Source organism: Lactuca sativa, chromosome 6 (genome assembly GCF_002870075.4).
Source record: "Lactuca sativa cultivar Salinas chromosome 6, Lsat_Salinas_v11, whole genome shotgun sequence".
Classification (NCBI taxonomy): Eukaryota; Viridiplantae; Streptophyta; class Magnoliopsida; order Asterales; family Asteraceae; genus Lactuca; species Lactuca sativa.
The window spans coordinates 4397340-4417578 of NC_056628.2; the positions used below are offsets into that span (position 1 = coordinate 4397340).

The following is a 20239-nucleotide window of genomic DNA, read 5'->3' on the forward strand; positions in this document are numbered from 1 at the left end:
CCATTGAGGCAGGGGTAAAGGAGCCCTTTTTGCCTTAAGTTAAGAGTTAGGGTTTTGGACCTGAGTTCGAGATCATCACTTTAGAAGAAGAAGAGCAGTCATAGGAGAAGAAGAAGTCATTCGTTCATGAAGAAACCCTAAATCGATTTTTAAAGAGGAATATATTATTTATTGTTTTGTCAATCATTATTATGCCATGTCATAATAGTTAAGCCAAGTTATCATTTAACATGTAAGAACCAATTACCGGTGGGTAATATTTGAACAAAACGTATAGTTTGTTGGTGTTTTTGGTAAAAAAAAAAGTTTACTTGGATGGTGTTTTTTAAACATACCTAACTTGGATGGTGTTTTTTGAACGATTTTGTAACATAGTTACTTTTTTGAGTCATTTCCTATTGTTTTTTTTCCTTTACTTATTTTTACCGGTAATTACCGGTTACCAAATGTCAAATTTGAACAAAGAATGTAATTCGTTGGTGTTTTTTGGACACACCAAACTTGAATGGTATTTTTTGAACGATTTTGAAACATAGTTACCCATATAAGTCATTTTTCCAAGTCATTTTCCCTTCAATAAATGAGGTTTTGAGAGTTTTAAAAAGTTGGGAAAATGACTTATATGGGTAACTATGTTTCAAAATCGTTCAAAAAATACCATTCAAGTTTGGTGTGTTCAAAAAACACCATCCAAGTAAAACATTTGTACAAAAAAACACCAACGAAGTACATTCTTTGTTCAAATTTGACATTTGATAACCGGCAATTACCGGTAAAAAATAAGTAAAGGAAAAAAAACAACAAGAAAATGACTCAAAGAGGTAACTATGTTTCAAAATCGTTCAAAAAACACCATCCAAGTTTGGTATGTTCAAAAAACATCATCCAAGTAAACTTTTTGTACAAAAAAAACACCAACAAACTATATGTTTTGTTCAAATATTACCCACCGGTAATTGGTTCTTACAGATTAAATAATAACTTGGCTTAACTATCATGACATGACATAATAATGATCGACAAAACAATAAATGATATATTCATCCTTTAAAAACCAATTTAGGGTTTCTTCATGAACGAATGACTTATTCTTCTCCCATGCATGATTGCTCGTCTTCTTCTTAAGTGATGATCTCGAACTCAAGTCCAAAACCCTAACTCTTAACTTAAGGCAAAAAGGGCTCATTTACCCCTTCCTCAATGGACCTCCCTCACCTAAGGCCCAAATCCATAAAAGCCCAAAAAGGCATCCAACCCCAACTACAAGGCATCTAAGGCCTAATATGGCCCAAGAACACCCCAATATTGCCTTAAGCCCAAAAAATGACATGCTACAATCAGGTGGGCCCGAGGCCTAACTTAAACAAGTCTGTACATAGTCTCATCATATGTTGAAGCCTCTACGATCCGAATGTCGAGCCAGTACGCCCGACGTACTCAAGGCGTACGCCCAACATACTCAGCTATGGTCAAGAACCGCCAATATTCTGAAGGCCCTACCTTATTCATTCTAAGTGTGATTTCGTCATTGTTTATATCTACGGGAGCTAATTTAGGCATCAGACAACCATACCAAGGGTTATGGCCTTCAGACTGCAATTCTTAGTGTTACCTTAATGCTAAATTAGATTTTGTCATTCCAAGGTACAACCAAGGGTAGGGACCGAGTGTTCGGTTTATGTTTGAGCCCAAGAGCATATTAGTAAGTATCAGTTCGAGCCTTTATGAAGTTTGGTTTTATGTTAGAAAAGTTTTATGGCATGGGAGAGTTGATAGTATTGTAAAGCTTCTCATTTCCTTCACGTGGATATAAAGAACAAAATTGGACTTCGAATGAAGAAGTTATGGCCTTCGGAAGATTGGCGGTTCTTGACCCTAGCCGAGTACGATGGGCGTATGTAGGAGTACGTCGGGCGTACTTGCATAAAATCCAGATCGCAGAGGCTTCAGCATCTGTTGGGCGTATGAATGGACTTGTTTAAGTTAGGCATCGGTCCCACCTGATTGTAGCATGTCATTTTTTGGGCTTAAGGCAATATTAGGGTGTTCTTGGGCCATATTAGGCCTTAGATGCCTTGTAGTTGGGGTTGGATGCCTTTTTGGGCTTTTATGGATTTGGGCCTTAGGTGAGGGAGGTCCATTGAGGAAGGGGTAAATGAGCCCTTTTTGCCTTAAGTTAAGAGTTAGGGTTTTGGACTTGAGTTCGAGATCATCACTTAAGAAGAAGACGAGCAATCATGCATGGGAGAAGAAGAAGTCATTCGTTCATGAAGAAACCCTAAATTGTTTTTTAAAGGAGGAATATATCATTTATTATTTTGTCTATCATTATTATGTCATGTCATAATAGTTAAGCCAAGTTATTATTTAATCTGTAAGAACCAATTACCGGTGGGTAATATTTGAACAAAACATATAGTTTGTTGGTGTTTTTTTTTTTGTACAAAAAGTTTACTTGGATGATGTTTTTTGAACATACCAAACTTGGATGGTGTTTTTTAAACGATTTTGAAACATAGTTATCTCTTTGAGTCATTATTTATTGTTTTTTTTCCTTTACTTATTTTTTACCAGTAATTGTCGGTTACCAAATGTCAAATTTGAACAAAGAATGTACTTTGTTGGTGTTTTTTGTACAAATGCTTTACTTGGATGGTGTTTTTTGGACACACCAAACTTAAATGATATTTTTTGAACGATTTTGAAACATAGTTACCCATATAAGTCATTTTCCCTAAAAAGTTTTATCTTTTTTTTTTTTTTTTTAAATTTAGAATTATAAAATAGACTTTGTTTAGGAATACAAGCTTAAAAATTTTATTTTAACAAAAATCTTAAAATTAAAGGTTATTTTAAATAGTTTTTGAAATTTTTTAGAGCATTTCCAATGAGAGTAGTATAGAGGTTATATGAGGACCAGGTGAACTGGAGTGATATATGATTTAATGTCTATGGCCATTGAACGATCAGATGGATCCTTATTATTTTTTCTTTCTTATGCAATAAATATATAAAGAATTTGATAAAATAATGTCATGAGGTGGAATGGTATGACGGTTGTATTCACTAGAGAGGGTTAAAGAAAAAGTTGCATAAAAGTAGAATGATGGGTGAAGTGACATGATGGTTGTATGTAGGCCTGTCGAAAAAACCGAAACTCGTTCTACCCACCCGATCCGTTTCGAATTCGGGTAGAATGGGTAACGGGTGTGAACATTCGGGTAATAGGTTAACCCGATAACAATATAGGTCGGGTTTTAGGTATAAATATTTATTTTCGGGTACACCCGAATACCCAAATTCGTTTTTTAAATAATACCGAATATATAATGCAGTCACGTACGCACACTTCAAATAAAACAAAACCCTTCATTTCCTTCTTATGAACGACAGCTCGACAGTCAACGCAAACTTGCAAAGGGAATACGACGTTGAAACTGAAGTCCTGAACCGTCATCACAATTGTCAGTTTCTCACTATCGCACATAACAGAATTAAAAAAGTACATAACATATTATAATGGTTTGTATTGTTATTATGTATGTACTTGTTAATTGTATGGAGTATTTTCCTACCCGATTCTTTATTAAACCAACCAACATGTAAAAAAAAATTATCAATAAGTGTCATTTAAGAAATTTTCGGGTATACCCGATAATTACCCGACCCGAGCTCAAACCCGAATACCCGAAACCCGAAAACCCGAATTACAATATAGGTCGGGTATCGGGTATTATTTTCTTAAGGAAATACCCGTTCTACCAGAAACCCGAAAATTTTACCCGTTCGACACCCCTAGCTGTATGTATTTGAGATGTTTTTATGAGCTTTTATTTTTTATGTTTTATGTCATATTACATATTTCAAAAGCTTACAAATATTTTTCGTGAATACTTCCACTCAAATAAAACACACAACTTTCAACTTCTAGCTTTTAGTAATCAATTATTATTATTATTATTATTATTATTATTATTGTTGTTGTTGTTGTTGTCGTCGTCGAACATACCTTATGCATGTTGTGTGTTTGCTTACAAAATACCTACACGAATAGTACATGTGGTTTGGTAATTTACACGCTTGGTCTCTAACTTTTTTTTTTTAACTCGGACGGTCCCTATAATTTGGTTTTGTTGCGTCTTTGGTCCCTTCCATACATAAAAAGCTTATTTTACCCTTATTATTATTTTTTTGATTTAATTTCTAACTTTTATTATTCATAATTAATATATATATATATATATATATATATATATATATATATATATATATATATATATATATATATATATATATATATATATATATATATATGAAGCTTAGGAATAGTAAACTTGATATTTTTTTGGCAGAAATGGTCCCTGCACTTTGCTTCTCATTCTTTACCTATTTTGACATTTTTGGTCATTGCAATCAATATTTTTAAACTTTTTAGGAACCTTTTAATATTTAAAGTTTGGCCACAAAACTTTAACGGTTTGAAAACTTTGATCCCTTTTCTAAAAATTTGCTAATTCCTACCCCTTTAATTCTTTAACCATTTTGAAACTTCTGATCCTTGCAGTAAATTTTTTTATATTTTTTCATAAAAACATGAAAAAAACGGTCCGGGGCAAACTCTGGGCTTTTCATCCTTGCACTTTCTACGTCTATCATATTTATCGATTCGGAAACAATATTGAAAGCTTCTGCCCCCGCGTAGTGAGAGTAACATTTCTAGTTATAAAAGATAAAAATGTATTTGAATATGAGAGATATCATTCTTAAATCTTCACACACTATCTCTTCGATTGTTCGTCACATTCTCGCCGAAGGTTACTTCACTAAAATCCATAGTCGTAGTTCATCACCAAAAGAAATGACAAGATTTCATCACTAAAACAAGTTTGCTGCCCTTCACCAAAACCTCTCACCGAAGCTCATCGATCTCGTCAGAAACTGTAGATTGTCCAGATCTTTCATCGCCTCTCATTCTTCTTGTAACGTCCCAAAATTCAAGACTAAAAATTTCTTTTAATAAAATATTACTTAAAGTAAAATCATCATTTCAAGACATAAACAGAGTATTAGTTTTCAAAACACATGTTCATTATCAGAGTAAAACATTCCCAGGCTGACTGATCTATGGTGTGTGTCATGCGATCATCCCGAGCTCCATCATCCGCTACTGGAAGTACCTGAAACAAAAACTGAAAACCGTAAGCACGAAGCTTAGTGAGTTCCCCAGATACCACATACCATACAAACCATTCATAGCCAAGAACCATACATAACCGACTTATCCATAATCAAGTAAGGTGTTATGTGCCAAACATAGTCTTGCCATTATGCCACGGGCCGCGCATGGTCTTCCTGGTCAAGCCTGGGTCGCTCCTTGGGTCTTACAGACAAGTGCCAAGGGCCACCCCCTGGTCTTACAGACATGTGCCAAGGGCCACCCCCTGGTCTTTTATGCAAGTATCACAAAGACAACTGTACATACTACTCTACTTAGCTAAACAACATAAAGTGTGCCAGAAGCGACCTCCTGGTCTTTCATATATAATAGCATACAATGCGCCAGGAGCCACCTCCTGGTCTTTCTTACATATTGCCTAGGGCTAACCCCCGGGTCTTCCTATCATCCATAATAACATACTGTATGCCAGGAGCCGCCCCCTGGTCTTTCATGCATATTGCCTAGGGCTAACCCCCGGGTCTTCCTATCATCCATAATAACATATTGTGTGCCAGGAGCCGCCACCTGGTCTTTTATGCATATTCTAAATGGGTCGACATTGGTGCCTTAGACCCATACAAACAGTGAGGAGACTCACCTCGCACTGCTGGACTCTGCTGATAATCCTCTGGCTGCCGACCGACAACTCTCTGAACCCCTGCTCCACTCGCTCCCCGAGCTACCAATGTCAAAGCAACACTGAGTCTAACTGACCCCCGAAAGACAACCAAGTCAACTCTGGGAAAAGTCAAAGTTCTGGTCAAAGTCAACCTTCCAGGTCAACCCTACTTGCCGAGTTACCCTATTGACTCGCCGAGTTCATATGTTCAGAGTCCTCCTCTTAGCGGCTCGACTCGCCGAGTCAGTCCATGACTCGCCGAGTCTATCGATTACCGAGTCCTGACCTGTCCAACTCACCGAGTCTCCATTCGACTCACTGTTTCGAGTCTCAACTCGAAGGGTTTGGGGTTTCGCGACCTGACTCGCCGAGTCCAAGACAATCTTCATCCAACTCGCCGAGTTCATGCCCAACTTCATCCGACTCGACGAGCTGTTCATCCCACTCGTCGAGTTCCTCCTCATCTTCAAGCTACTCGCTGAGTCCACTCAAAGGACTCGCCGAGTCCATCCGGTCCTTCATACATGCAGAGGACTTTTGAGTCATGTAGGGACTCAAATCTGTAGATCTACCCTTCCCAAGCCTATTCCTCACGTAAAGTTGCAAACTTTACGTGTAGAGAAGGAGATCTAAGCAAAATACACCATAAACTAGGGTTTAAGGCCAAGGGGCTTCCACATTGACTCAAGGGCTGATACTTTATGCTTCTCTAGTCCATAACACACTTGGATCTTAAGTAGCAACTCCATATCCGGCTTCTAACTCAAATGGGTGACAAACCATGGCTTAAAAGCCCCAAATCTCACAACCATGGAAGATCTAAAGGAGAGAGATGACTTATTACCTCCAATATCTCAGAAAGGCTCCACAAACTCCAGATCTGAAGCCAATCCTTGAAGCTTCACTGATTCCCCTCTTTCTTCTTCCTTCAATTCACCCAAAAATGGCTTGGAAGCTTGAATGCACAACAATGGAGGCTTTGGGTTCGCTTTCTGAATGAGGGAGGCTCTAAGGAACCCTAATGGAGAGAATAAAGAGCTTAAATAGCGCCCAAAGTCCCGGATTTAGGGTTTTCCTCACACATACCAGACTCGTCGAGTCCACTTGGCTGACTCGCCGAGTTGGTCACTTACACCTCGAACCGGATCCCGCTCGGACTCGCCGAGTCGCCCCTAAAAACTAGGGTTTTCTTTCATTTCTTGGCCTTCAAAACTTTGGGTGTTACATTTCTCTTCTCGCCAACGACAATTTTATTTTCCAAATCTGCCATGTTTTCTCCGGCTAGCAAACTCTACCACACCTAGAGAACTTGGTTTTTCTTTTGCCATCAAACCCTAGCAAAACCGATCTTTCAAGACAAGTGCAGACTGTGCAGTTGGTGTCATTGGAAAGACTGTGCAAATGACTCAATTTGGGATTTATGCTTACCATGTATGATTTTAGATAAAAAATTTTTACTGATTCATCAAGCTAAGGGTTTGATTTTGGTGTAGGTCAAATGTTTGTTTTAATTAAATGTCTTAGGAACATAAATATTTTTTGTGGTTTCCTTGTTCATCATATTTAATTTGAGGGATTGTATTTCCGAAGTTCATTTTGATTTGATTGTGTTTCTAACGATTTAATTTGAGAGATTGTATTTCTCTGTCTCGGGAGGTTCATTCTGATTTAATTTCAAGGAATGTATTTTTAGTTTCCTTGTTCATAAACCATCTTTTGTAGGATTTTTGGTTTGATTGTGTTTCTATTGATTGTATTTTAAATGTATTTGGTTTGATTGTATTTGTTGCTAGAAAGATGTTGGAGTACCCTAACATGAATGGAGTTGTCGGAAAGATGTCAGAGTAAAGGAATTGTTGGAAAGGAAGAAGAAGAAGGCGAGGGGTGAGTTGGTAGAGTGGTAAAGAGATGGTGGGGCCTATTGGATTTAATAATTATAGAAGATGTAAGTTAAAAAAAAAGAAATTAACAAGGGTAAAATAGTCTGTTTATGTCTGAGAGGGACCAAAGACACAACAAAGCCAAATTATAGGAATCGTTCAAGTTAAAAAAATAAGATAGCGAGACTAAACGTGCAAATTATCACCAACCACATGGACTATTCATATAATTTACTCTTTTCTTAAATGATTCTTTATGACTAAATTAGATGCGAGGAAAACACAACTAAAGTCATATGGTATACACAACACACCACCCATGAGATGTGAATGTGGCTACTTATTCCTGAAGTGAACACCCCGCAAATGATGTTGATGTGGAGTGCCTCCCCATGGCCACCCCCACCCCCTTTACGACTGATTTATCTCTTGTTTCTTCTTTTATTGCTTCTTCTTCACACCCATCACTCAAGTGATCACTACACCCTTTTTCTTTGGAGCTGATCGATCGGTGTGATGATGGTGATGCAATGTATTAGATGATATTTGTCAGGTGTGAAAACCACACGAACAAAGCATTATGGTATGTGAAAGTGAAAGATTTTCTTGTCTCGTTGCAAGAAAATGACTCAATTTTAATTTTTTTAAGGTTTAAAAATTATAACCTAACACATATAAGTAATGCGACCACAATACGTGCCTATATAAAATTTCATTGAGAAGGTATATGATTCAAAGTCACACGATTCAAAATAATACTAATATTCCATAAGTGACTTCCGATGCAGCTTGGTACGGATTTATATAGACGCTATACTTTGTAACTTTTATATGATTTCGTAAAGGGAAAACTGCAATAAAGTCCCTACATATTGACCTCATAATCGATTTAGTCCTTATATATTTTTTTTATTCAATTAAGTCCCAAATACCGGTAATCGTATTCAATTTAACCCTTTGACCCGGTCAACAGGTCATCTAACTTTCAAAAATTACATTTTTGGCCCAGATTTCAAATTTTATTACAAATTTGGTCCAAAATTTACACTTTTTGCCCAAATTTTAAATTTTGTTACAAATTTGGTCCATACTTTACCCTTTTTGCCCAAATTTTAGAATTTTATTATGAATTCATCCTAACTTTAGTTTTTTTACAACTTCTTTTTCTAAAAGAATTGTTTGAAATATGCTTTATCTTTATAATATCATATTTATTAAAAAAAAACTTATTTTCACATAAAAATCTTATATTTTATACATAAAAACTTTCTTCAAAAAGTTTTTTGTATATGAAATATTTAGTTATAAAAATAGGTATTTATTAAGTATATAAATATATAGAAATCCGTTTTTATAAAAAAAATGTATACAAAAACATATTTTACAAAAAAATGTATACAAACACCTATTTTATCTATATTTTTTTTATAAAATCGTGTTTGTTTATATATTTTTTTTATAAAAACGTGTTTGAATATTTTTTTATATAATACGTGCTCGTATACATTTTATAAAATGTATACAAACACGATTTTATAAAATATATACAAACACGTATTATATAAAAACTTATTCAAACACGTTTTTATAAAATGTATACGAACACATATTATATAAAAAATTATTCAAACACGTTTTTATAAAAAAATATAAACAAACACGATTTTATAAAAAAAATATAGATACACACCTATTTGTGTGCATTTATATATATATATATATATATATATATATATATATATATATATATATATATATATAAAGGTGATAGGTGTTTGTATATATTTTTTTATAAAAACGAATTTATATATATTTATATACTAAATGAATACATATTTTTATAACTAGATATTTCATATACAAAAAACTTTTTAAGAAAAGTTTTTATATAGAAAATATAAGATTTTTATGTGAAAATACATTTTTTTTGTATAAATATGATTTTATAAAGAAAAAACATATTAGAAACAATTTTTTGAGAAAAAAGTTGTAAAAAAAACTAAAATTAGGATGAATTCATAATAAAATTCTAAAATTTGGGCAAAAAAGGTAAAGTTTGGACCAAATTTGTAAAAAAATTTAAAATCTGGGCCAAAAGTGTAAAATTTGGACCAAATTTGTAATAAATTTTAAAATCTGGGCCAAAAATGTAATTTTTGAAAGTTGGATGACCTGTTGACCGGGTCAAAGTGTTAAATTGAATACGATTACCGGTATTTAAGAGTTAATTGAATAAAAAAAATATACAGTGACTAAATCGATTATGAAATTAATATATATAAGGACTTTATTAAATAGACAACGATTAAACGCATATAAATTTAAATGTGATCCATTCGAAGCTTCCAATAAACAAAATAAATACTTGATAACTCTTGGCTACGCACCGCCGACGTGTCCCTTTCGGTCTGACTTTCACGCGCCGGCGTCAAATACATACAACCACGTATCCCCCCTTCGATATCAATATATCATTGCTTTTGCGGCAATTCTCCCCCAAATTGCGCTAAATAATTCTTCATCAACCCTCACGTCACGCCGATTGCCAAACCCGCTTACAATCTTCACCCTTTCGATCGAGACAGACCACCCTGCTCGATCGTTAGGGTTTTTCATCTCAATCGAATAATTCTTTGTCGTAGGATTCGCATCAAATCTCCAAGTTTAGGGTTTATTCGAGGGATACACAAGTTATTAGGTATAAGGTAAGATGAGCTTTCAAGATCTTGAAGCCGGTCGCCAATTCAATTCAAGACGAGGGGCATACGCAAATGGCGTCAGGAAACAAGATCCGACCCAAGCTATTGCTTCCGGAATTTTCCAGATCAACACCGCCGTCTCCTCGTTTCAGCGGCTAGTCAACACCCTTGGTACCCCTAAAGATACCCCCGAACTTCGAGAAAAACTGTACGTCTTATTCTATAATTTTTCTTCGATTATAATCTTTTTAGGGTTGTCGATTGCAATTTGATCTAAAACCCTTAGTTTTTTTTTTTGTATAATTGTTCTCAGCCACCGACAATTAGGTTTGAATTGGTACAATTTGTTCATCCACTGAATGAGTAATCAGAGAATTATAGGTGCTGTTGACATACAATTGAATTGCAAATCGAGCTTACAAATTATGCGAAACATGTTTATAGAACACAAAGAGTAGTTATTTAAATACCCTATAAAAACATGTTATTAACAGATTAACGAACCGAAGCATACAATTTCAATTTCTACTAGGATCAGTTAATAACTGAAACAATGTTCCAATCATCTTTTTGCTAAAACTATTGAAATCGTTAATTGCTGTCAAAAGATTAGATAAATTACGTGATGAATATTGACAATGAGTTTACTCAAACAATAGGCACAAAACAAGACTACATATTGGGCAATTGGTGAAGGATACTTCAGAGAAACTCAAACAAGCTAGTGAAACAGATCATCGTGCTGAAGTTAGTGTAAGTAATTGATACCTTCTCAATTCTCATACACAAACACATCAAAAAAAAAAAATTACATTCCTTTCATGCCACGGTGATTGATTTTTATTTTTGTTTGCATGCAGACTAGCAAAAAGATTACAGATGCTAAACTTGCAAAAGATTTTCAAGCAGTTCTAAAAGAATTCCAAAAAGCTCAACGCCTCTCAGCTGAAAGAGAGACAGCTTACACTCCTTTTGTTCCTCAAGCTGTTCTTCCTTCAAGGTAAATGTCCAATTCACATAAATTGAACTACAAATTAACTTTGAGAATTAACAGATTATTATGATTTTATTTGCAGTTATGCAGCCAGTGAAATGGATATAAACTCAGACAAAAACCCTGAACAACGTGCACTTCTTGTGGAATCTAGAAGGTGAGGTGTTGTTGTTCTTCCGTTTTTACCCTTTAAGGCCACGTCATCATTAATTTTATGAGTTTTTTCTTGTGTTGTGTAGACAGGAGGTATTGTTATTGGACAATGAGATTGCTTTTAATGAGGCAATAATTGAGGAAAGAGAACAGGGGATTCAAGAAATACAGAATCAAATTGGGGAAGTAAATGAGATTTTTAAAGATCTTGCTGTTTTGGTTCATGAACAAGGAGCCATGATTGGTAAGTAGAGCATGAGTTTCTCTTTTTCTCACTTGTTTTTTGGACTAACATGCACATGGGCCCGGACAATGACATGGCATAAAAACCTGCCATGTCATCGTAATTCAAATTACAATCTCCTAATAAGGAATACCTTCAAAGTACAATGTTGTAATGAAAAAAACAACAACAAAAGTGCAATGCTATAATTAAGGAAAGTAAATTACATGATGTTTGGTTTTTTTCAGATGATATTGGGTCAAATATTGAGAATTCTCATGCTGCAACTGCACAAGCAAGAATCCAGCTTTCAAAAGCATCCAAAACTCAAAAAGCAAATTCTTCAATGGTAAATTGTTAATATATATATATATATATATTGGTTAAGTAATGTTATTTGTTATTGTGTTGATGAGGGTTTTAATTTTAAATATTTTTTTTGGTGTGTGTGTGCAGACTTGCTTGCTTTTGGTGATAGTGGGAATTGTTCTTCTGATTCTGATTACGATACTTGCATTTTGAGCCTAAAAGATTGTACAAGGATTGATTGTGTGATTACAATAAATATATAACCTACTTGAAAATTATATTTGTTTGCAGGGATTCTTTCTGTAAAATTGACAATATCATTGGTTCATCTTCCTTGTTTTTCACCATTGCAACAATTTCCATAAATTATGGTCACAAAGCTTTATCACCTTTTTTTACCATCAAAGTTGCAACAATTAATTATACATTTCTTTATTAAAGCGTTCTTCCAAATTCCTATGATGTACAACAAAGGATTTAATAATTTAAATCCAATTTTATTCAAATGATATATAGCTTTATTAAGCATGGATTTTTGGCTTTACATGTTAAGTCAAGTTGTCCACATATGATAGCTGCTGATTGATTCAACTTCTAACATACATATTATTGTATACCCACCTCTTACCTGATTCAATAATAAACATATCAGCCCCAAAATAAAACATTGTGGATTTTTGATGTATATCTAATTAAAATAGACCAAGTAGTTGAACACGTTGTATAATATGTATACAGTTATTCATGTAGTAATGTGTTGTATCTTACAAACATAATACAATTAATTATACATGGCAAGTTTTACATGAGGGCTAATATACGGCTGTTGTATTGGGCCGGCGACGAGGGCGGCGCCTCCGATGAAACTTTTGCCGGTTTTTTAGCCTCCCACTATTCTTAAACAAATCCTGTTCGGAAGAAATTAACAAGCACTCCGGAAATGGAGAAGGGTACCTTAACCGGTCATAGCAGTAACTGTAGTACATATACTTTTCCCGGAACCACTTCTTGGCTTGCCGCTGCCGGGGAGTAATGGTCGCGAACTCCGACGATTCCAGTTCATCAAGGGCGTCAAGGCAATTGGTGGAGGTGGCGTCCATGGGGTCCACCGGACAACCTTGGAGGACCAGATCCCGGAACTCGGCGGCAAAGGGTTCGAATCGGTAGTCCACTTTATTCCGGCCACCGTTAGTGGCCCATGAAGAGGCGTCCCATACGGTGGCGTATGATGACATCGGCTTTGATGGATAGTCGCCTCCCATATTGTCGTCTCGTAGAACTTCTCTTATTGGGATTTCGTCAACGTAAAATCTGAAGAAAAACAAAATCCTCAGAAATTCATCAAACAAATCAACAAATTAATTAATGGAAGTACATGATCTTGTTTCGTGCCCAAAGAATGCTGTAGCGATGAAACTCTTTGCTTGGATCAAACCACAACCGGTATCTCTCTTCACGACCACGGGTTGTGCTACCATTACCGTAGATGTTTGTCTGAAACCTCCATGGCTTCCCTCTTACGTTTCCCAAAAACTCCAAATCCAACTCATCATGAGTCTTGGTGAACATATCTACATTAGATGTCTGCACCAGAATATTCGATTCTCATCTGATCATCAAATTTGAGCAATAGATTAAACTGAGTTGTTCTTCTACTAAAACTCTGTTCTAACGTTTTTTTTTTACCGAATTTTGCCCTAATTTTCTCAAATCAGATCACAAAATGTTGATGAGGAAAAGTAAAACGAAATCGAAATCGAAATCAGGCGATGATGAATTACATACATAAAAGGCGACGACGATTCCCGCGGTGTACCTCGTTGGCAATTTGATTTTCGCACTGAAGAATCCATAATTGTAATAATCGGTCGATATAATACCAGAACCTGCATTCATTCATCCATAAAATGTAATCAATCCATCAAATATTCATAAACAAAGGGCATTATCTCTCTTTCAATTCTGAACCTGACATACCAGATTGACGATTGAGGATGAGACGGACGCTCTGATCGTCGTCAGATCGATCGATATTGAAGTCGCTGAAGAGAGTTGCGTAGCCTTGATCGAAGGTTATGGTGTTCAGGTCAAAAGCCATTGCCATATTTATAGGATTATATCCGCTAGAAATATGGTTAACACATAAGATAAACAATAGGAGGTGGTGGAGGGAGGAGGACGACGTCAACAAGGTTGTTGTTTTTGTCTCCGATGACGGAGAAGAACATTGTCTCCGGCGACGATGGCGATTAACACGGCGATATCTATGATCCATATTTTATCTGGATTTTAGCATACAAATCTATATGCATGCATGCATGATGCATCCTCATACGGAGCGTGAAAAGGAAAAAAGAAAGACCGGGAATTCAACGAGGATGGACTTTTTTTTTTTTTTTTTTTTTTTGGTAGTAGTAGTGGCAACGGTCTACAAAGACCAAACTGCCCTTCAAATAAATCAAAATATTTTACTTTTTTTTTCAATATTTTTTTTTTCCAAATTTGCTAAATAAACTAAGTTTTTAACAAAAATAACAAAGTGTTTGGGTTTTTGCAAAATCATTATTTTCTCCAAAACACGGTATTCTAGACTTTACTACAGTTCATATCCATGAGTCAGCATTTAATTTTTTTTTTTTTCAAAATAAACTTTATAAATAGTTGTATATCTAAGTTGTCTCACACCACCTACCTAACAATATATGAAATTAAATTACCAAACACATTTCTACCATTTTACTCTTCAGATACCACTTTATTATCATACAAAAACCACCTAACTATTTATGAATTCTCACATACCACTCAAATTCGTTAGAATGCCCACATATATATATATATATATATATATATATATATATATATATATATATATATATATATATATATATATATATATATATATTCATGTGCTATTTAAATCATCTTAGATCTTAACATAATTCACACCAAAAGCCATTAATAACATATTTCAAAGCAAAAATCATTAAAATCCATTTTTAGAAAATGAATTTCGATTGGATGAAATTCATTCTCACTGTTAAGCAAGGCCGGTCCAAACATATATGAGGCCCGGGGCGAAAAGAAAAAAAGTCCCTCAAAGACAAATATAATAAAGATTAAAAAAAATATCATTTATTCTTCACTATAAACATCTTCAATTAGCAATAACAAACAAGCCAAATTGTTTATCTTTTGAGCTAATTTGAGTTTAAACCAACTTTAGACCTTAAAAATTATTTAGGTAATATATATATATATATATATATATATATATATATATATATATATATATATATATATATATATATCCCATAAATTATGGGCCCCTTGGAGATGTGGGCCCTGTGCGATCGCCCGGGTTGTCCACCGTCTGGACCGGCCATGTTGCTAAGTGTCTTTCAACCTCCAAGATAAGGTCTCAAGGCACCTCTGAATTTATTAGGAAGATAGTAGAGACCAAAGAAGCATAATGCAAATAAATGAAAGCCCAATCGAAGTGAGTTAGGCGCTAAATGTAGGATAAACTACGATCCATCAAAGACAAGAAAAAGTGGATAGTGGACACAATAAATAAATGCAAAGTGCTGAGCATTGGGTAAAAAAAGTTACACGGGCTTGTATCCTTGTTTGATAACTCATCCGTGGATTTTATCAAATACACTCTTTATATATTCCAACCAAACCAAGTTGTTCATTTTAATCATAGGAAACAGTCGTAACTAAAACTCATAATCGGACTCCGAAGCTGAGAAATAATCACCAAAACAGAATAGATAATACGACGAAAAAGTCCTCCCAAAGGTGAATTCGTACTCGTCGATCTCATAAAACATTTCCTCTACTTTGTGGGTTTGTAATTCTTTTCATAACATATAACACATAAGCAAATGGTCACATTCCACGCTAATAGGAACATCGAGACACTTACAAAAGCACAACTGCCGGGAAAGTGGCTCGTATAACGGTTTCTGTTGTAACTTACCAGAATATCGACACCAATGCCATGCGTTTATGACATAGTAAGAGGGGTCTTGAACGAATGTTCCTGCCTAATATCAAGCTAACCCAAGTTAGTTATGTTGTTTGGGACATCATTTCAAAGTATATTCCAGACAATTTTCTTCGCAATACCGAAAATGTTCTTCGCATCCCAGACTCTTCTTCGTATTCAAGAATATGGCATACCATTCCAAAATGGTCAAAGGCCGGCTAAAGTCAACGACGAGAACCCTATACTAGTTTTCTAAGTTATTAGAGGGTCACTAATGAAAAATAAATAGCTTTATAAGGTTTTGGATACGAAATAACATTCCACTATGTTTTTTAAGTTGTTGGTTCCTAAAAAACACCAGGAAATGAAACAAGGACCAAGCCATAAAGTGCAACATTGTCAAAGATCGAGTACCATTTTTTATTTCACCAATAAGTATGAGATTTTACACTTAGTCCGAGATGTAGTATCTTAATAGGTCAGGCTGAACTCGAGTCTCAAATTACCCATTCCAGGTTTGTTGGTTATTTTGCCAATTTACAAAAAATTGCATGGTATTTTGATTAAGTGTACTTAAAATTATGGTTAGCTTAATCAATATTTCTAGATAAAATAAATGAATTAATAATGAGGTTAGTTTGAATAAAATGTTGCATGCATAAACATGGTATTTTATGGACTTAATTGTTTGCATCTAAGTAACTAAAAAACGAACCAAAACAAAAACGTTTTTCTCAGTCTGATTTGATTCTGTGTACCATATACCTACATACTTATCTGAATTAAACTGAACTACCGGAAGAATTAAATAAGAAGTTAGATTTAATATGTTATTTCCATACTAAAAATTCCATGGAAGAACCGAATAAGTTAGAAAATATAGAAATTAGGCTACTTGATGTCCATATTACTTTCATAGCATAATAGAATGAAAAGTAAGGAAATATGAAAATTGGTATCCATTTCTTAAAACTGTAATTTTATATACATACTAATATCATCAATTTTTTGTAGATGAATTTTCAATTGGATAACAATCATCTATGTAAGACGATTGTATTTCGTTAGAACTTAAACATTTCATATTCACAAAAAGGTGTACAATAGCAACATATCTAGAAAAATCTCTAAAAAAAACTCAATTTTGCATAAGTAGAAGGTTTTCAAGGTTATTTTTTTTCCTTTTCTTTTTCTAGTAAGTAATTAACCCTCTTCCCAATCAATTCCATCATCATCATCATCCCCTGAAGGCTCTGTTGCTTCCACATTTAAGTCAACTTTGAAAGTCTCATCTGCAAAAAAAGTCAAACAACAATGGCTTCTTAGGGGAAACTCAATTTGATCTAATGTTGTTAAGACTTTAGTAGATAAATTACAATTACAAATGTAATATGATTTTATAACTTATACCTGCAGTTGGAGTCTCTTCCCATTCCACATCACCTTCCACGTCATCATCACGTTGGCGTTTTCTTGAATTCAAGGCCTCCACGTCAGCAGAGTTATTATTATTCTTTGATAAATATTGTTCCTTTTTCATGCCTTGTTCGTGTTCTTTTTGCCTCTCAAGTAAAGCAGCATAATACGCTTTGAAATATTCATCCTACATCAACCACCACAATAATTTTAAATCCCAACACCATAAATTTTACAAACACCCCCTCAAACAAAAGGGTTCTTGTCACAAAAGCCCTTATATTTTCACCCTCTTTCTGAAAAAGCCATCCCAATGTCTTTTCTTGAAAAGTTCCTAGTTTAATTTGACTATTTATACAAATTGTAAAAAAAAAAAAAAAAAAAACCTGAAGATTCTTGACATCATCCTGTTGACTAGTCAACTTGTTGTCATCTTTGAAATCGATAGCAGCAGCTGCAGAAGAAGTTCCTCCTTCCATTTTTGATTCTTGTTGGTTTACACCTCCACGCTGTTCATTTGTAAGATTCATCCCTTGTTTAATCATCCATGGTGGCAACACTTTCATAGCTTCATCTTCATCCTCACATTTTATCTCCCCTTTTTCTTCCTCACCACAAAACGCCACTTCAACCTAATAATAAGTAATAAATAACAAAACTGTAATTCCAAGTATTCATCAAGGGCAAAATCGTCATAACGAAAAAAAAGAAGAAGCAGAAACCTTTGTCTCTCCAAGAAACGGCATACGTGTTCCTCCCTGTCCATGTCCATTTGTAGTAGGATCATATTCATTGGCATTAGATGCACGTGCAACAGCACGTGCTCTAGCTTTCCATGTTTCAAGAGTTCCATAATCAGGGGCTTCAAGGTCTTTTAATCTTCCAAGCTGATCTATTAATGGCGTCAATTCCATCTCCAATTTTTGAAGCAAATCTCTCAATTTCTCACGCCTTCGTCTTCTTGCATTATCATCACCATCTCCCAAATCTTGTTCGGAAGCTAATTTGTCACTTTCTGCTACTAATTCAGTGTTGCAAATTTCACAATGAAAAGAGTCGTCTTCAAAACAGATCAATTGAATGGCATCCAACGCGTTATATCTGAAAAGGGTGAGAATCTTTTTCAGTTTTGACTGGTCAAACATCGTTAAAGATAAGAAAAAAAGAAAAAAGATGGAACCTTTTTCCACATTTTGGGCATACGTATTCTTGGACTGTGTTCTTGTTGTCTAATTCATCTTTCAACTTTTTCTTCATCCTGTGCAATCTATACCTCACCACATCATGTATCTACAACAAATAATAATAATTACTATTAATGAAAATTAAAAGAAAAGGTTAAAAAGAAAATGTAAATTAATTATTAACCTGTGCATAGTCCAGACAGCAATAAGAGTGAGTGTGATATTTAACCTTTTCATCTCCTTCTCTTCCAGGGTGACTATCAGCAGCAGCAGCACTATAGGCTTTTGCACCTTTGGCAGTCTGTAATTTTTTTTTTTTAATATATACATTTAATGAAACAGATTATTGTATATACATATGTATATATATAATAATGCAAATATATTAGTATCTAACCTCTTTCATGTGAACCCTGCTTACAAGTTTTTCTTCTTCAAAGAACTGTAAAGTTCGGCGAAGTTGTTTTAAATGCAACTTTAAATCTTTTGCTAAATCTTCTTCGTGTACCCATTGGCGTCTAAAGTAACACAAGATAAATGCACCATGGTAGGAGCATATATAAAAAAATATAAACCCTAGTTTTCCAGCCTACTTCATCAATTGTTTGTTCTTTTCATGGACAAACTAAGGTCCTGTTTAGGGATAACACTGAAATAGATAAATGATATCTGTTTGGAGTAGGTGCTGTATATAAGAAGCTGTTTCTTTTTTCGACTGAATATAAGTAAATCAATATGTGATCATGGATACAATTTAGAAGAAATGGATGGACCAATAGAGGTAATTCATGATTTACAATTGTAACAAATTTCCCAAACAGTTAATCAAAGCAAAAGACGTGGAATATATTATAGAATACTGCATGATCGTGATATTGATATAATGGCAACGAAATTACAACCGAATTACCTCGTAAGAGCGTCAAGAACAACAACAGCAATTCCCCTATTATCGCTCCTCCCTGATTTGGGTTGATGTTGATTATCTCCTTTTGCAGTAATATCATCGTAAAATGCCCTCGCAACCAACTTCACCAATCTAAATCAATCATAATGATAAATTAATCAAAACCCAAATTCATGAAAACGTAAGGAAATTGCACAACTTAACGCTCGGTTAAACTTTTTACGAAGATAAGTAAGGGTAAGGGATTTACTTGTTAAATGGCTCGATGATCATGTTTTAATAACCCAAACTACAAAGTGTCTCGAATAATCGACCATGGAAATAACTGCCAAGATATTACAAGGTTTATACTTTATCCCCCTTTCAAACGGACCAAATGGGCCAAAAATTGAGTTGGGTTTTTAAGTGAAAGCCTTTATCACCCACTTTTCTAAAAAAAATTTTACAAATTTTATAAATTTAAAATTTTACAAATTTTATCACTGAAACATCATGGACCCACTTGAGTTTTACAACAAGTAATAATAGAGTTTGAAAAAGGGGTGCGGTTTTACGGTCGAGACTCGAACTGTATCGGGTTGGGTCATGTACCGTAAAAAAACTGGACCAACCAGTTTAACCTATTAAAACCGATCAGACACAA

The 20239-nt window shown here is 34.6% G+C and overlaps 3 protein-coding genes across 4 annotated transcripts; 1 reads left to right on the top strand and 2 right to left on the bottom strand.

Annotated features, from left to right (window-relative positions):
• Positions 1-10185: 10185 nt before the first annotated feature.
• Positions 10186-12439, top strand: LOC111886885 (syntaxin-22). Its single transcript, XM_023883127.3, has 7 exons — positions 10186-10624; positions 11076-11169; positions 11277-11416; positions 11493-11567; positions 11650-11807; positions 12035-12135; positions 12243-12439. Exons 1-7 carry the CDS (start codon positions 10428-10430, stop codon positions 12306-12308), a joined length of 831 nt encoding a protein of 276 aa, XP_023738895.1. The 5' UTR covers positions 10186-10427; the 3' UTR covers positions 12309-12439.
• Positions 12440-12907: 468 nt separating this feature from the next.
• LOC111886903 (probable xyloglucan endotransglucosylase/hydrolase protein 30) lies at positions 12908-14831 on the bottom strand. The gene is made up of 4 exons (XM_023883143.3): positions 14073-14831; positions 13881-13981; positions 13471-13679; positions 12908-13406 (listed from the first exon to the last, which is right to left on the bottom strand). The coding sequence occupies exons 1-4, from the start codon at positions 14368-14370 to the stop codon at positions 12908-12910; spliced, it is 1107 nt and encodes a 368-aa protein (XP_023738911.1). The 5' UTR covers positions 14371-14831.
• A 2220-nt stretch (positions 14832-17051) lies between these two features.
• LOC111886945 (transcription initiation factor IIE subunit alpha) lies at positions 17052-19939 on the bottom strand. 2 transcript variants are annotated; one of them, XM_023883186.2, is made up of 9 exons: positions 19847-19939; positions 19600-19728; positions 19087-19207; positions 18874-18990; positions 18686-18795; positions 18228-18606; positions 17892-18137; positions 17500-17692; positions 17052-17381 (listed from the first exon to the last, which is right to left on the bottom strand). In XM_023883186.2, exons 1-9 carry the CDS (start codon positions 19867-19869, stop codon positions 17293-17295), a joined length of 1407 nt encoding a protein of 468 aa, XP_023738954.1. In that variant the 5' UTR covers positions 19870-19939; the 3' UTR covers positions 17052-17292. The 2 variants fall into 2 exon arrangements, with proteins under 2 accessions (XP_023738954.1, XP_023738956.1); XM_023883188.3 differs by lacking the exon at positions 19847-19939 and having other exon boundaries at positions 19087-19322; positions 19600-19823.
• Positions 19940-20239: the final 300 nt, after the last annotated feature.

What these genes read in the sequence shown, in the direction of transcription:
- LOC111886885 (XM_023883127.3), top strand. Translation starts at nt 10,428, where the DNA reads ATGAGCTTTCAAGATCTTGAAGCCGGTCGCCAATTCAATTCAAGACGA. An exon ending in CCCGAACTTCGAGAAAAACT is followed by an intron (nt 10,625 to 11,075) that starts GTACGTCTTATT and finishes CTCAAACAATAG; the next exon opens with GCACAAAACAAGACTACATA. An exon ending in AAAAAGCAAATTCTTCAATG is followed by an intron (nt 12,136 to 12,242) that starts GTAAATTGTTAA and finishes GTGTGTGTGCAG; the next exon opens with ACTTGCTTGCTTTTGGTGAT.
- LOC111886903 (XM_023883143.3), bottom strand. Translation starts at nt 14,370, where the DNA reads ATGGATCATAGATATCGCCGTGTTAATCGCCATCGTCGCCGGAGACAA. An exon ending in CATCCTCAATCGTCAATCTG is followed by an intron (nt 13,982 to 14,072) that starts GTATGTCAGGTT and finishes GAATGAATGCAG; the next exon opens with GTTCTGGTATTATATCGACC. An exon ending in TGGGCACGAAACAAGATCAT is followed by an intron (nt 13,407 to 13,470) that starts GTACTTCCATTA and finishes GTTTTTCTTCAG; the next exon opens with ATTTTACGTTGACGAAATCC.
- LOC111886945 (XM_023883186.2), bottom strand. Translation starts at nt 19,869, where the DNA reads ATGATCATCGAGCCATTTAACAA. An exon ending in ATGATGTCAAGAATCTTCAG is followed by an intron (nt 17,693 to 17,891) that starts GTTTTTTTTTTT and finishes TGGTTGATGTAG; the next exon opens with GATGAATATTTCAAAGCGTA. An exon ending in GGAAGAGACTCCAACTGCAG is followed by an intron (nt 17,382 to 17,499) that starts GTATAAGTTATA and finishes CTTTTTTTGCAG; the next exon opens with ATGAGACTTTCAAAGTTGAC.